The sequence below is a fragment of the Taeniopygia guttata genome, chromosome 1A (genome assembly GCF_048771995.1).
Source record: "Taeniopygia guttata chromosome 1A, bTaeGut7.mat, whole genome shotgun sequence".
In the NCBI taxonomy this organism is placed as follows: Eukaryota; Metazoa; Chordata; class Aves; order Passeriformes; family Estrildidae; genus Taeniopygia; species Taeniopygia guttata.
In genome coordinates this window covers 19,479,700-19,495,562 of record NC_133025.1, presented here as the reverse complement: position 1 = coordinate 19,495,562, position 15,863 = coordinate 19,479,700, and the positions used below count along the sequence as shown (strand labels likewise).

Genomic DNA, 15,863 nt, shown 5'->3' with positions numbered 1-15,863 from the left:
TTCTTAGGCAAATAAACAAATAGATATGTTGTACTGAAGTTGAATTAGTAGCTCATGGTGTACAAATAAGAACTTCTTGTAGATGTGTGTGTTGGAGCTGATGTTTGGAACAGCTTTTAAAAGTGTTCAATATTTATGCAGCGTCGTCTTGCGATAAAGCAGGAGGAGATTGATGATGATTTCAGCTATGCCCGAGAGCTCAGAGAGAGAGAAAAAAGACTGAAAGCTTTAGAAGAAGAACTGGAAAAAAAGGCAAGGTAAATGTATCTAAGTTGTCTTCAATCTTTATCTATCATAAAGATCTCAGGAAAAAATAATTGTATTTTAAAATTCACAGTACTAATAGTTCACAGACATTGTTCTACAAGGGTAATATTTGCAGTTAGAAGATGGATGTAAGGAATTTTGGTAATCTGTGAGCAATTTTGTTAAAAATGTTAGGTTAGTGGCCAAAAACTCTGGGACCCACTTATTTTTGCCAACCCTATCCAGTCTGGGTTTTGCTATAATCAAAACTTCAGGAAGAAAATTTGACTGTGTCTTAAAATTTAAAAGCAGAGCCCACAGCAAAAATGGTCGCATGTATGTCAAAGCAGAAGTAAAAAGCAGTGGGAGCTAGATATTTCACTTTCTTCTGTTTCATCTAAAATTACTTAAGCCAAATGAGTGACCTACTAAAAATAGTTACAGAAATACATGTTGACTAAAAATACTGTCCTGTGTTTTCCACCTGTTTATTCTCTGTGACTGAAGCCTCTGCCTTCTACATTTTAAGAACCAGTTCTTGGTTCTGAAGTGCTAAAAAATCTCATTCTTTAGATGGGAAGATGAAAATCAGTGTGCAAAAATCTTAGCTTTCTCAGCTTGTAACTTAGCTTTCTTTTTAACTTCATTTAGGCAGGAACTAATTGACCATTATAGCAAACTTTCTGATGATGCAGCCCGTAGGGAACAAAGAACATTATGGAAAATCCAGCGCCACAAGTTGGAAACAGCCCGTCTTAAGTTTCTGTTAGAAGATCAAAAACGCATTGAGGTACTTCCTAAAAAGATTTAAGAAGTGTAATTAGAAAGTTTGATACTTGATACTTAAAGACTTTTTTCTTTTTTTTTACGTGTAGGAAATGCTTGAAAAACTTCCAGATGGAAACTACAGGAGAAAATTAGATATTATTCCTTATAAACAGTGCCAGTTGGCTTTGGATAAAAATCCTGTTGAGAAAGATCCACCTTCACAAGTGAGTTTATTTTCTTACATAAACTTCAAGTTGCTGTTCCAGATTTCCCTAAAGGGACTTAATTTCATGGTTCATTTCAGTTCAGTAAACACAAGGTTCACTGTAACAGCAAGGTAAGTAGTTATCATTTATAGTACATCAGAAAAATTGGAAAATTATTAATCCTTTAATAAAGTGGTACCTTAATTAGTAGGTTTATATGTGACCAGCCATACAGTGTAATAATTATTTCTTTTTTAGGTGTCTTTTGTGAAACCTCTTCCTTCTAATGAGACAGTTGGCAGAAAAGAATCTGAGCCTGAGCAGGGATGTGCTGCTTCTGCTGACAAAGCACTGCCTGTGCCAGAGCCAGCAAATAATAGTGCTGATGAGCATTTTCAGCCTAAAGCAACAGGATCTGAAAGCAATCTCCAAAATTCAGAGAAAGCATGCAGTTCTCTATACAGTGCTGAGTCCTTGCCTGAATCCAATGTGAATATAGAAGATTTCTTATCAAAGTCACAAGATGAACAGTCTGTTGCTGTCAGGATGCAAGGATCTTTGCTAGATGAAGCATTCCAAGATATTAACTCAGATCTTTCTGAGACTTTGCAAGTGAGTGAAAGTCAGCCTGTCTTGAGAGGAGCGCCAGAAGAAGACAATGCACCATTGCATCAGCAAAGCGAGTATGATTTTAATACAGTTCTCAGAGCAACTGCAGCTTGGCAGGGACACGTTAGAGTTGGGGAAAATGTATTTGATGTGGATGACAGAAGGCCTCAGTGGAATATTCATGGACATGCCTCTGATGCCAACATTAGAGTGGGAGAATATATACCTCAAGTGGACACTTACCAGCCACATTCAAGTCCTTATGGGCATTCTTCCGATTCCCATATAAAAAGCGGCAGTTATACTTCTGAAGTTGAGTCTAGGCGACCTCGATGGAATATTCATGGGCATGTTTCTGAAGCTCATATTAAAATTGGGGAATATGCTTCAGAGACAGAGACCTCAAGGCCTAGGTGGAACATCCATGGTCATGCTTCAGAAGCCAATATTAAGATTGGAGAGTATGTGTCAAATGTAGCTCCTACGAGGCCTCGATGGAGCAGCCATGGTCACGCATCTGATGCCAACATCAAGATCGGTGAAAACGTGTCAGAGGTGGCCTCAGCCAGACCTCGTTGGAACATCCATGGGCACGCTTCACAGTCACACATCAAAATCGGAGAGCTGGTTTCAGATACAGAGCCTTTGAAAACCCGTTGGAGCCCATTCGGACACGCATCCCAGTCAAGCATCCAAATCGGGACGTGGGCCCCACTGACAGAAAATGATCCCATACCTCATCGTAAAACCATTTCGGGTTCGTCATCCGACTCCACAGTTCAGACACTTCTGTACAGTGAAGAGTTACCTCCTGCTGAAGGGAGCAGAAAGGAAGCAAAACCATCACAAGTTAAGGAAGAGACTTTGTCACAGATATCTGACGGTGTTACAAACCTTCCCGATACTGATATTAAAGATGATAAAAAGAAAAATACAATAGAAAATAAGCAAGAAGGTAAAATAAAATTAAGTTTATTCAGTCAGCATTTGTTTAAGGACTTGTGAAAGTAACTCTGAATGTTTATTTTCTAAATGGGTACTTTCTTACTTATTCCACTTAATTCCTTGCATTACTTTTCATATAGTGCTAGAATTCAGAGGAAAGAATTTTAGCTTAAACTTCTCTCCTACATGCAAGAAACAGAGCATTAAAAAATTCTAGCCTGAAATTTTGTGAAACAGGATCTTTAGGGTCCTTAAGTACAGAACATGCATCAAATTGCCTGAGTGGGACTATGGGGAGTTATTGTTACTGGTGTGATTGTTTATGTTATAGATTATACAGGAATTTTGAACAACTTTAGGAGCAGATCTGAGGTATGAACTAAGTATTATAAGTAAGTCTAAGTAAATGCTGGCTTCAATTTTTTTTGCAGTAATTGCAGATGTTGTCAAGAAGGACCCTTCTTCAGATTCCTTGCAGAGCTTACAGGTAAGAAACAAAAGTGGTTGTTGAGAGGACTTTCTTTTGTAGAATTGAGCTGATCGTTAAGGTAGTAAATTTCTCTCCTAATCTAGTAGTCACTGTAAAATCATACTGTTTTTACATGTCTGGACCACACAGGTGAGTAGGCTCTTCTCTTTTCATTTGGAACAGCTAGGCAGTTACCTGTAGGAACACATTAAACCTGAGCAGACAAAGCCAGCATCTCTCATAAAATTTGTCCATTTATGAATTTTAGAGAGAAGAACCCGAAAAGGCCGTTTCACAAGATACTGTGTCTCAAGAAACTTTATCTTCTGAAGCTAATGCTCCCACAACTAAGGAGAGAGAAGGCGAAGAGGAAGATACATGGACAAAAGAACAAGCTTATTTGAAAGCCTTATCTGATCAGTATTGTATTGAAAAGTATCAAGATAGTTATGATTTGATGTGTGAGTAGAACTGTTAGAACAGTAGATCACTATAAGATGTGGTAAAGTTGAGCTAGAAAGCTGAATGCTATGACTTACCAGTAAATTACCAATGTTATGAAGTGCAGGAGCCAAACAATTTGCTCCAGTGCGCAAAGATGCGAAATGCATTTTGACATGTTACGATTTTCTAAGCTAGAGGTGTTTGTATACAGAATTTAATAGGAGCATGTTATTAAGCTTCTTAAATATAATAACTTAAAATGTTTGTGTATTTTTAAATGTAGCAGAACCACCAGTTTCTCATCTCTTGCATCACGTGATTCCAAGATCGTACACGTTTCCTGTGGATCCTGCGGTGCAGTCTGCAACAGATGAAACTGCTGTACAGCTGAGTGAGCTCTTGTCTCTGCCAGTGCTGATGAAACGTTCTATTACTGCTCCACTTGTATCTCAGTGAGTATTTGTTAGGTATTTTGCAATTAATTTTGCATTTAATGTTGTATTCTATTTTGAGACAGGAGTTACACATAGATGTCTTAAATTTCCTCGTAGGTCCTAGAAGTAATTCAGTAAATGGTCCATTAATAATTAAAAAGTGTGATAAATAGTAACATAAACTTAGATGTTTATGTGCAAATTAAAAATTTGAATGTCTGTTTGGAATATAAGTGCTCAGAGGAAGGTCTTGTAGATTATGCAATAGTGATTTTGATACCATTAGTTTCATTGTTCTTTTAAAAAGCAGGTATATTCTTAATGTGTGCTAGTTTATATTTGAAAGATGAAAACTAAGGGAGTAAAAAAATCTTTTGATTACTTGAACTCTCATATTGATCAGGGTGTATTTCATGCTTCTATGGGAACTCCAGTTTCAAGGCTGTTTTGATGTATAATAATAGAAGCTGATCTTGTTACTATTGGGATATATAAAGAAATCACATACATGTTGGACAGTTTCATTAATATATCTAATAATATTTTAAATAAAAGTTTTTGTCATTTTGTGCAAGATTAGGTTTTGTCATGCAAACAATTGCTCACAGATACTTTTTTGAGAATCTGCTTTCCTATAAGTTTCCATCTGCTAGCTCTGAGTATGCTATACTCAAAGCCTGGTGCAATGTAGAAAGATATTATTGTCTAACTTAATTTTAAACATCTGTGTACAGATTCACACATTTAGCAAACTGTGCCTGAGTTTTTGTGCTGCCAGAATTACTCTATCCCTGATAGGCAAGTTAAATTATTCAAAGCTTGGTTGAATACCTAGGCTGTGTATAGATCTAGATACTAGACTGTAGTATAGATCTTAATGTCTGGCGTCAGAGTTTTTTCAATTATTATATTCTTACTGGGGATTTAATAGTCTTTTAGTTTGTGTAGGTAACAGAGATCAGAATGCTATTGATAAAATGTTGATCCAGGTCCAGCAGCATATTCTAAAGATCATTGAATTTAGCCAGTCTTAAAATACTTCCCCAGTATTTTTCAGAGCCCAATTACCTGAAGTGGTAAGTTTTAATTCTGGTATATAATGGATGAAGATTTTTTTTTTTCTCATGTTTTTTGCCTATATGAATAATACTTTAGCAGAATTAAGCACTGGGGCATTAATGTGATGTAGCCACAGTAATGAATGTTAACAGTAAGGAAGGAGTTGCCTGTAAGTGTAATACCTTTTCTGTGTTTTTATTCTTAGTGTTTCTCTTGTGAACAAAGCAATAGTTGATTACTACTTTGTGGAGCTGAACGTAGAGAAGCATTTTGAAGCATTGAGACACTTTTTGTTAATGGAAGACGGGGAGTTTGCTCAGTCACTCAGTGACCTGTTGTTTGAGAAGGTATTTGCTTTGTTGTCTTAACCCCAGTGTTTGGGTTGTCTGCTTTACCTTGATGCCTCTGAGTCGATTTGGATGGGAATGAGGGAATGGTGTGAATTAGAATCCTGGCTCTTTTGTACTCTATCAAGAAGTCTGTAACAAGAAACTCTGTTAATGTTCTAAGGATGGAGAAAAAAGGTCTTGGACAGATAAGCACTCATGGAAGGGTATTTCATGCTTTCCTGTGAAAACTGCTGCACTATTGCTGTCCCCTTCTGTCTGCTGGCAGCAAGGCTGAAAGAGGATTTTGCTAAAACCCAGTGGGAAGGCCTGTGTTGCAAGCTACCTACTCTTAACCTTAAATATCCTCTGAGAGCAGAGGGAAGCCATGTGAAAAGAGTGCTGGGCCGTCTGATGAGACAGTATTTCATGGCTTACTGCTGTGTTCATGGGGAAGACAGCAAGGTAGGACAGATAGCCTGGGTTGATATAGATGATTGCCCATGGAGACAGGCAGCGGTAGGAGAGCTAATGCATTTCTCTGAGTCCTGAAAATGCTTTAGACCAAATTAGGAAAGCACTTGGGCATTTAGACTTGATGAACAGCTTTATTTGTAAACCTCTGAGAGTGCTGAGGTGATGAGATAGGCAGGTTCAAGTCAGATAAATTCGTTGTGTGCCTGGCTTTCTAAAGATGCTATTCCCTGGAGGAGGAACTTGTAGCAGCTCCTGAACCACAGCAGACATACAAAAATAAATCAGTGTAGGTATGAGATTAGTCTTTGTGCTGTGAACAGAAAATAGTTCAGAAGTTGCTTCTTATGTTGTTCCCTTATGCATCCCTATGGCAGAAGTAAATCAACGCAGGGTAGTCACCACTTTACCATTGTGTTTTAATTCACTTGTGTTGAAGAGCCAAGACTTTTTATTAATATGGTATAATTAGGATTTTCTTTGTTTATCCCTAGCTTGGATCAGGACAAACACCTGGTGAATTGCTGAATCCACTGGTTCTTAATTCTATCCTAAACAAAGCGCTACAGTACAGTCTTCATGGTGACACCCAGCTTGCTTCCAATCTTTCTTTTGCCCTCAAGTATCTCCCAGAAATGTTCAAGCCCAATGCACCAGATGCTCTGAGTTGCTTAGAGCTCAGGTACAAGGTAAGAAGGCGTGGAGCAAGGTAGAATACTACATTTATGCCATGGTTCTTATGCACAATGGTAAAGTGAATATGTTAGTAAGAATGGAGTAAAATAATGTGTAATGGAAACTACAGGATTTACTTACCCTGACCATTGCATTACATTATTAAAATACATACTAATTGTTGAAATACTTGTATTTTAAATAATAATTTCTAACAGAAAATGTAGTATGATCAACACTGTTATTTCTTCTAGGTTGACTGGCCTCTGAACATTGTCATTACTGAGAGCTGCATGAATAAATACAACAAGATTTTCTCCTTTTTGCTTCAGCTGAAGCACATGGTGTGGACTCTCAAAGATGTTTGGTTTCACTTAAAGCGCACTGGTAAGTGTGACTAGTGAACGAGAGAACATCCTGTTTAAAATACCAAGGAAAATTTTTTTTTAAATTGTAACTTTTGAAGTTTGACATGACTGTATATAAGCAATTGTCTAGCAGAGGGTGCTGAAGGCATTTTAAACAGGATTAGACTGTACTAATAAAAATCCTCATTCCTTAAAAAATTCTGATTTTAGATGGTCTCTATGGCTGATAATATATTTCTGCTCTTATTTTCAGCTTTAGTGAGTCGTGCATCAAATTCTGTTCAGTTTCGACAGCTCCAGCTGTATAAACATGAGATGCAGCATTTTGTGAAAGTAATTCAAGGTTACATTGCTAATCAGATTCTTCACGTTACATGGTGTGAATTTGGAAACAAACTGTCTTCTGTGGGCAACCTAGAAGAAATTCACAGAACACATGCTGAATACCTCAACAAAGCAATCTTCAGGCAAGCTACCATACTTATTTTTACTTCAAATACATGTTAAGGGAGTGGTCAGTCCTAGCCTAATGTATTTGTGCAAAATTGAGTTTTACGTGACACATTAAGTAGTCTTTATGTATGGAAGTGTTCTTATGTAAGAAACAAACTTCATGGCATCTTACAAGAGCTATACTTTGACACTTTTTCTCAGCTGTCCATCATTTTCATTTCCCTGGACTCCTTGAGTTACCTCCCACTCCTGTTCATGCTATGCCTCTGCAAGCTTTCAGTCTGCTCAGTTCAGCTCTAAACTAAGAGCCCTAAACTGAGGGCACACATTCCACAGTTCTTTTTCTTTTACTCCATCCTTTGTAAATTACTGCTGTTTCATTCATCATGAGTAGTGTGCACAGTAAGCCTTGCTAAAGGATGTAAAATGCATCTCTGTACAATGTATGTGCTTTTAATACATGTGCAGTGACCAGGGCTAGACTTGGAAAGGACAAAAAGATTTGTCTAGGTACATAAGCAGTGCAAGAGACACCTGTCTTTTAGGAATCACAAGCTTTTAGCCCCTTAGTGTTACTCTATGTGAGGCAGAGGGGTGGTGTGACGGAAAGGAGCTAGAGTTATTTGATTTCTTCTTGAGGAGTGTACACTGAAATGATGAAGTTGAGATGGAAGGAGATGATAAGGAACAGAAATTATAAACAAGAGAAGTCTTTCCTTTCATGTCTCTCTTTTCGAGTGTTAATCAGGAAAGACTTGCCTAGAGCTGCTGTTGGGAAAGCAGGTGGTAGGATGAGAGGAGATTAAAGTTTAAGAAAACTCAAGAGCATGTTGTTGTTAAATGTCATCTCTTTTGCAAAGGCAGGTGTCATTCTAGAAATCAGATACCCTAAGGCAAATACAAGTTTCTTGGAAGTGCAAGTACTTTGGCACTTTGTTTAAATTTTGTTGGCTGCAGTTCTTGGGGATTTTTTAAGCAATTGTCTTTAACCTAAAGGATTGTCACTCCTTTGTATTTGTCTTACAGCCACTATATTACATCAACTAATGTCTGAAGTTGTTTTTGTTTTGTTAGGGGTCTGCTGACAGAGAAGGCAGCCCCTGTGATGAACATCATACATAGCATCTTCAGCCTTATTCTGAAGTTCCGCAGCCAGCTCATCTCTCAGTCATGGAGCTTCGATGCAGGGAAGCAAATGGCTGTTCATCCCAATTTTGGTCTGATGCAGCAGTCGTACAATACCTTCAAGTATTACTCCCATTTCTTATTCAAAGGTAAGAAATTGCATAAATTCTAGATAGAATAAAAGTTCAACTGGAAACTGGAATATTTTGGTAGCATAATGTAAAAGTAGGAAGATTTGTATACTTAGGGAGTGTTGGAAATACAGTTCTCAAATGAAAACTGCATTGTTGTGGTTTGTCAAGATCTGCAGTTAAGATGTCCACACAAGAAATCTAACAGATATTTCAAAACTGACTGTAAGTTTTTGATGATTTACAAAATAAGCATTTGGTATTTAGCTGTACTTGTGTGCATACATTTTTTCTTTCCTCTGGAATTGAGTTCTGAAACTTTTTATTGGCAGCAATGACAGATAGTTAGATACCACTCAGAAGTAATTTTAAATACATATGCAATAGTTGAGCTTTCCCACTGATATGAGATTTGGAAATTCTGATTCCCATGTTGGACTAAAACTCAGAGAGCCTCCCAGCACATGCTCCAGGCAAGTTTTTCAACTACATGGGTCATTAGCCAAATGTTCTTTCCTTTACCATGATAAAATTTCATCTCACTGTCAGCTTAGGCTGACAGTGCTGAAATGTGCTGAAATAGTTACCTTCCATTTGTCTTTCAGATCTTGATTGTGTTTTAGTATATTACTTATCCTTCATCTAGTATAAAAGTGGTTTGTGGGATCTGGGTTCCTTTTTCTTAGAAAAGCTTGAATTCCTGAAGGAGGTGCAACTGCTTTTCTTGGATCTATTCAGACTATATACTTCAGGAAATGAGCTGCCCTTTTTATTCTTTAAGGGTGTCCAAAAATGGTATCAAAGGACCAAAAACAGATATTTCAGGATGAGTTAGAATGGCTGCTTCCAAATTCTACAGGAAGTCAGAACACCTGTGGGAGTCACCTAAGCCCATACTACGAGATCTATGGTTGCTTCATGGACAGAGATTAATAGACCATTCCGTAAGGAAATCTGATGAGTGACCCAGTTTTTTACACCCTCTTTATTAAGCACTACAAAACAAATACGTGTTTGTTCATCTCCACTTGTACCTCAGTCACCATGTATTGTAAAATGCTCTCATTCCACAATGGGTTGATCCAGAATCCATTGAAAGCCAATATAAAGTTGTCTGGACTTCAATGGCTTTGGCTCGGTCCCTAACTTCTAATGATACACCTCCCCTTCTTCCTTGCATGCTGCTGCTGCTTGCTAATCTCCTTTATATTGGTGCATGGGATGTTTGTGAGCTTAGGGAGCGTCTTTTGGCTTTTTTCCTTTGTAATTTAGAATGTTTAGAGCAGTCAGTGTTTGTTCATAGAGTGTGAGGGGTTTGTCCTAGGAATTTCTGTTTGGTTTTCTCTCTCACAATGGACTTTGCTCAAGAAAACTTCGGCAGAGCTGCTTCTTTCACAGAGGTCTCCTGAGGACCTAAACGTGCTTCCTGGTCAGTTGAAATTGTGATAGGAACACACCATCTTTATTGTGAAAGATTCTATGATTTCTTTGTTTCTGTGAAGTGAATAAGGAAATGCTTTGTTAGAATAATGCACTTTCACTTAGAACTGACACGTAGTCTTTCTTTTGCATTTATTTGAAATATTTTATCATTTCAGAAGGAAATACTGGACTTCTCTTACGTTAAAATATACATTTGTTCTCAGATTTCTGCATTATGCTTTTTTTTTTTTTTAATTAAAAAGCAGAGATGCTGTCAAGGATGAATTTACAATATTAATCTTAGTTGAAGCTTACTTTCTTTTTTGGTTTTTCTTCCAGTGGTAACAAAGCTTGTAAATAGAGGATACCAACCACATTTGGAGGACTTCCTGCTGCGAATTAACTTTAATAACTACTACAAGGATAACTGAACTCTATAGAGTAAGGATCACTGATAACACAGTAAAACAGAAACTATATGTATATGCTTATGATTTATAGAAGCTTATGCAAATGCCATGCAGGAGGCATTTTTCTTCATAAAATGAAGAGAAATAATCTGCTGTCTGAAAGCTTCAAGAGTATAACCACCATATACAGAGCATGATGATGCTTAAAATCCACTAAACCTGCCAGTTGTTTGATCTGCTAAATATTGATACTGTCATTATTGCAGGGATAGCAGAGATGAGTGGCTGGTCTTTGCACAGGAGAGAGTGCACAACTGTATATCTGTGAATGTGTAAATGTATTTTCAGTGGTGTGAATTTCCTTCAGTGTAAATACATGTATGTGAAATAAATTAACAGATACTTTCTAAAACTGTCGAGAGATGGGTATGAGTTACAAATGTTCCCACAGATACTAGTACCTGTTATTTGATGTGGTTTATTTTTGAACTGATATTAATTGTTAATCTAAATGTAACTACTTTCTTTAAGACTGCTAGTCACAGTGGAAGAGGACATGATGTGCCAAGGTGGTCTTTTAGGAGATACAATATTTGACTATTCAAGCACTTGGTGATTGTTGGAACACTTGTGCCAAACTTAGTTTCTTACGTTTAATTTAAACTATGCATCTTATTTTGTAGTGATTATTTAAAACACCTAAAAGAGAAATTCAGCATCAATAAGGCAAAATAAAGCTGTAATTCCCAATATATTCCAAGTACTGCTTTCAACAAAAGGATCATATTTGCGTAATTTTCCTTTTCCCACTTCGTTTTTTTAGCTTATATTGTGAGAAGAGACAATTGAACTTTCAATGTCATTTTATGAGAACATTATAGAGAGGCAGTCAGCATTGAAGTACTTTGGTTTTGAGATCATGAAGGCATGGTTGGTTAAAAGGTGGATATATTCATGAGGAGCTCATTGTCTGATTATGGGACAGTTATTTGAAGCTACAGGCCTGACTAGCATGTTACTATGGACTATTGAATAAGATTATTTTAAGATGTAAAAATAGTTTATGAATTTTTTCTGAACAAGAAATAAGTATTAGAGACAGAATATACCAGCTGTGAAGCTGACCTGAATGTTTTTGCTCTGACTCTAGTCAGTGTCAAGACATGGTAATGCACAGTTGTAACATACATCTTCTATGCTGTTTCTTTATCTGTGCTGTATTTTATTAACTCTCTGCCTTTTGTTCTGCAGAAAAGGGGATTGCAAGAGCAAGTGGCTTGCAGACTTGAGCTGTTTTGTTGCCTAGTGAGGCAGAGACCTGTTTGTTTACCTGACTTGTTTTTCAGGAATTTACAAGACTGGGTGTGTATGTGCACCCAGGCCTGGCTTCTGGTGCAGAGTTATGTCTTGTCCTGAAGCCACTGGACGGAATTCCCACCCAGTGTCTTTGGGAGCAGTATCTGATATTTGGAACCTTATTGCTTAGCCCTACACTATTCCTGTAGAAAGACCCATTGAACATTGTCTGAGTCCCGTGGTTTGCCTGGGGCAGACCTTTAACCCAAACACAAGCAGTAACACACAACAAAGATGATCATGGAAGCACTGGCTGGACATATTTAAGCATTCTTGGAATTCCTCCTTCCAGCAATGATGTTCTAAGTAAGTGAGACAGCCCTGAGCGAAGCAAAGAAAAATGTTGTTCCTTTTAAGGAAAGTAGTTCAGACTAGGTGAGAAGGGACGATGGAAAAGATCTGGTTGATGTCAGGGGCCTGACGAGCCGGCCGTGCTGCCCCTGGGGTTCGGAGCCCGCCCTGTGCCGAGCCGGCGCTGCCGGCGCCGCGGCTGCAGTTGCGGGCAGCGCCCTGGAGGTGGAACCTTCTCCCCGCGGTGAGCGGCGCTCCCGGGCGGGCGCTGCGGCCCCGCCGGGGCTGCGCTCCCGCGGCTCCGCGGGGCCGGTCCGGGCGCTGCCGGCCCGGGGCATCCCCGTGCAGTGCTCGTGTGGTGGGCAGAGCCTTTAGGAGCGCGGCAAACTTCCACAGCCTTCCGGCGAGCGCTCCCGGCTGTGTCCCTCAGCCTCCGGGACGGCCCTGGCTCGGCGCTGCCGAAACCTGCCTGGTGTCGGGAGATAAAGGGGAACTCCGCCACCCGGGATCCGAGCTGCGAGCCAAACCCGGGGACGGGACAAAGAGCGTCGGGAATCTTATCCTGTGTCATCGATCCTGTGGCGGGGGACGCGACTCCGCCGCCCGCGGCAGGCGGGATGGGGATGGAAGCTCCGCACCCTGGGGGAGACCGCATCACACAGTCCCGGCCCGCGCCGGTGACCCCCTCTTTGTCCCCCTCGCTCCCGCTTCCCACAGCCTCAGCCTTTACCGGCTTCCTCGGCTCGGGAATCCCGCGGCGTTCGCCGGCACCGCGCCCCGGGCGGAGCGGCTGTGCCGGGGAGGGCGGTGCCGACGGCGGCGGGCGGGCCCGGAGCCGCGGCCCGCGACCAGCTGGGGATTCACGTGGAGCCGCGCCGTGCCATGCCGTGCCCTGCCGTGCCGTACCGTGCCCTGCCCTGCCCTGCCCTGCCCTGCCCTGCCCTGCCGCGGAGCGTCGCCTCCTTCAGCACCAAGAACAGCTACAAGTGTGGCTACGCGCCCGCCCCGCTGTGCCGTTCCGTGCCATGCCCGTCTGAACGCTTTTGTAATTTATTCTGCATTCCCCCGCTTCTTTGGCTCTGCTATAATTTGCCATCCTTAAACGGTTTTCCCGCAAGGGAATTGTAAGCTACTTTCTGAGTCAGGGACCACATTTCACAGTGTTTTTCCAAGAACTGAGGTAATGGAGGCTTGAGAGTTCTAAATGAAAAAATAATTTAAAATCTGAACCTTGTGAGAGGGACTTGTGAAGTCTCTACAGAAAGACGAACTTTTTAATTCATGTCTTCATGGAGGAGCCAATGAATGAATACAAAGAGCATCTTAAGTCACCAAAAGGGTTGGAGGAGCAGTGTCAGTGATTAGAACCATGCTCTAGGAAATCTGTGGGGAGGGAGAGGCCGCTGTAGAATATTAGGAAGTGACACAGCTTGTGTTCATTTGCTAGCAGAAGCAAAGCTTTGAAGGTACTTGAGATGATTACAGTTCTTTGGGCAGAGGGTATGGGCAGATATCTGCAGCACATGAATCCTCAGGCAGCAGCTGAGTCCTCTGTATAAAAGCTCACATGAAGATTGTGGATTCTTACTGTGATTTTACAGTTGTGGGAGGAAGAAGAAAGATATCTTCAGTCCGACCATAGCGTTCGTGACTGGAATATTGTCTGAAATCACATGCAAATAGAAGCAACAGCTTTTGCCCAGGAATTGCAGAATCTGCTGTTGGCATGTTTGGCAATTAAAACTGCTATAACTGCAGGGTAGGATGAGGTTTCTGTCACTTGCAGGGATTGGGTGGAAACCACAAAATAGATACACAGCCTTGTTGCATCATAGCAAATTATTTCCTGCAACTGAAGGGAACTACAGCATTATCACTAGAGCCTCCCGAGTTGCTTGAGCAAAAGACAGATTCTCACCTCCCGTCAGCACATCTGTTTGGGCTCTGAGCACACTCTCTGCCCCAGTGGGTGTTTTCTGACCTGAAGCAGGAAACTGCACAAGAGAGGGAGAGAACCTGTGCAGAGCAAGTCCTGTAGCACAACAGGAGCAGATCCATGGCGTGGGCACTGGGGCCCTGTGTCCACACTGGCCTTGCCCCAGGGGTGTCCCCTGGACTGGGACTGCTCTGGTGGCAAGGTCTGGCTGCTCCCTGGAGCTGGGGCACAGCTTTGTTCTGGCTTCATCCGAGGGGCTGATCTGCTCTGGTCCAAGGCGGCTCCGTGCCCAATCCCAGTGGTGGGCAGTGGTGAAAAGAGGCATCAAAATCACAGTCCAAGCTAAGATGCAAACACAGACGTGCAGTGAAAGCCATCCTGGAGCATGTTTGAAATTAGGGCAGTTTCTCAGTGTCAGGGAGTGCTGGGTTCAATCACTGGGTGTCAGAGGATGCCTTCATGTGCTTCTGTCATGGCAAATGAATAGCATAGCTACAGGGTTGGAGCTCCCATCAGTTTCTCCTCCTACATAACTCCAGCCATTTATTTGCAATTATTTGCAAATTTCCTTATTTTCTAAAGTGTTGAATACAAATAAAAAAAAACAAACAAACCACCCAAACGAACAAAATCTGTAACAAAGCAATATAATAGTATTTAGAGGTAAAAAAAAAAAAAAAAAAAAAAAAATTTATCTGATTCTAAATTATTTGCTGGGTGTTTGTCATTCATTGCTCATTTAATCTTCCTTCAAATGTTCAAGTATTTTTAAGTTAGTCTGCCAAATAAGATTTAGACTATGGACATTCCAACTAGGAAGTTTTAGGAAAAAATTGCAGAATTGTTTCTTTCTAGGTATATAACTTCTTAATAAACCACTAAATTTTTCTAAGTATTTTCCACTTTTAAGTACTTGGCACAGAGTTGATTGACTTCCTAAGACCATTTTGACTATTTGTCAGCAACTCACTGTGGGAAGGGTAGAGGAAGGACTCATGAAGGCTGGAGCATTAGCTACACCAGAACAGGCACAACGAGAAACTAGCCATGAGCTGGTGGTGTGTGCTCCAGACCCTGAGCCTGTCTGCACCTTCCCATGCTCCAGTGGTGGATATACCTCACCTTGCTTTGATCATCTACACTGCAGACATTTACATCTGAGCCAGTTGTTTAGACTCTTTTTATAGTTCATGGAGAGAAAAAGACACTTCTGAGGCACGAGTTACATGTTCTATTTAGACATCTATGCTAGTATCAGGTGACTCACTGCCTGGAAAGGAGCTATTTTTTTCCATTTCCCTATTTTTCTTTTACACAGGGAGCCTACAGGAATGTTTTAAATAAAGGAGTTTACATCTTAGATGTTTGAGAATCTCTCCTGAAGACCTGTGTATTTGCCCAAGAAAAGTCACCTCTGAGAACCCAAAAATGTATTTACATGATTCCTACAGAACAGTTTCAAGAGGAATTGCCTATAGGGCATTCTCATTTGCTTATTCTGATGGATCTGGGCACAAAAAGTAGCACCATAATGTACCCAACATCAACCTTGTGAATTTGCATATCCACTCAGAGAATAACTTCAGGCCAAGTGCTGGGCTGGGTATCTGCTGCTGTATGGATACTGTATGGAAGCTGTGGTTTTAGGGGAATTCTCAGAGCCACATCAAAAATGCTCTCCCTGCTCCATGAGAGTGGGTCTTGCAACATTTAAAC

The 15,863-nt window shown here is 40.5% G+C and overlaps 1 protein-coding gene across 1 annotated transcript in view; it reads left to right on the top strand.

Annotated features, from left to right (window-relative positions):
• The window catches only part of TUBGCP6 (tubulin gamma complex component 6), a 40,433-nt gene extending 29,457 nt beyond the window's left edge, over nucleotides 1-10,976 (top strand). Inside the window, exons 33-45 of the mRNA XM_012568975.5 lie at nucleotides 142-257; nucleotides 898-1,036; nucleotides 1,122-1,238; nucleotides 1,479-2,784; nucleotides 3,206-3,261; nucleotides 3,512-3,704; nucleotides 3,971-4,139; nucleotides 5,386-5,527; nucleotides 6,475-6,669; nucleotides 6,910-7,042; nucleotides 7,277-7,490; nucleotides 8,551-8,750; nucleotides 10,494-10,976. Of these exons, the coding sequence (XP_012424429.5) occupies nucleotides 142-257; nucleotides 898-1,036; nucleotides 1,122-1,238; nucleotides 1,479-2,784; nucleotides 3,206-3,261; nucleotides 3,512-3,704; nucleotides 3,971-4,139; nucleotides 5,386-5,527; nucleotides 6,475-6,669; nucleotides 6,910-7,042; nucleotides 7,277-7,490; nucleotides 8,551-8,750; nucleotides 10,494-10,585 (3,072 nt within the window). The 3' untranslated portion in view covers nucleotides 10,586-10,976. The remainder of the gene's footprint in view (nucleotides 1-141; nucleotides 258-897; nucleotides 1,037-1,121; nucleotides 1,239-1,478; nucleotides 2,785-3,205; nucleotides 3,262-3,511; nucleotides 3,705-3,970; nucleotides 4,140-5,385; nucleotides 5,528-6,474; nucleotides 6,670-6,909; nucleotides 7,043-7,276; nucleotides 7,491-8,550; nucleotides 8,751-10,493) is intronic.
• The last annotated feature ends 4,887 nt before the right edge of the window (nucleotides 10,977-15,863 follow it).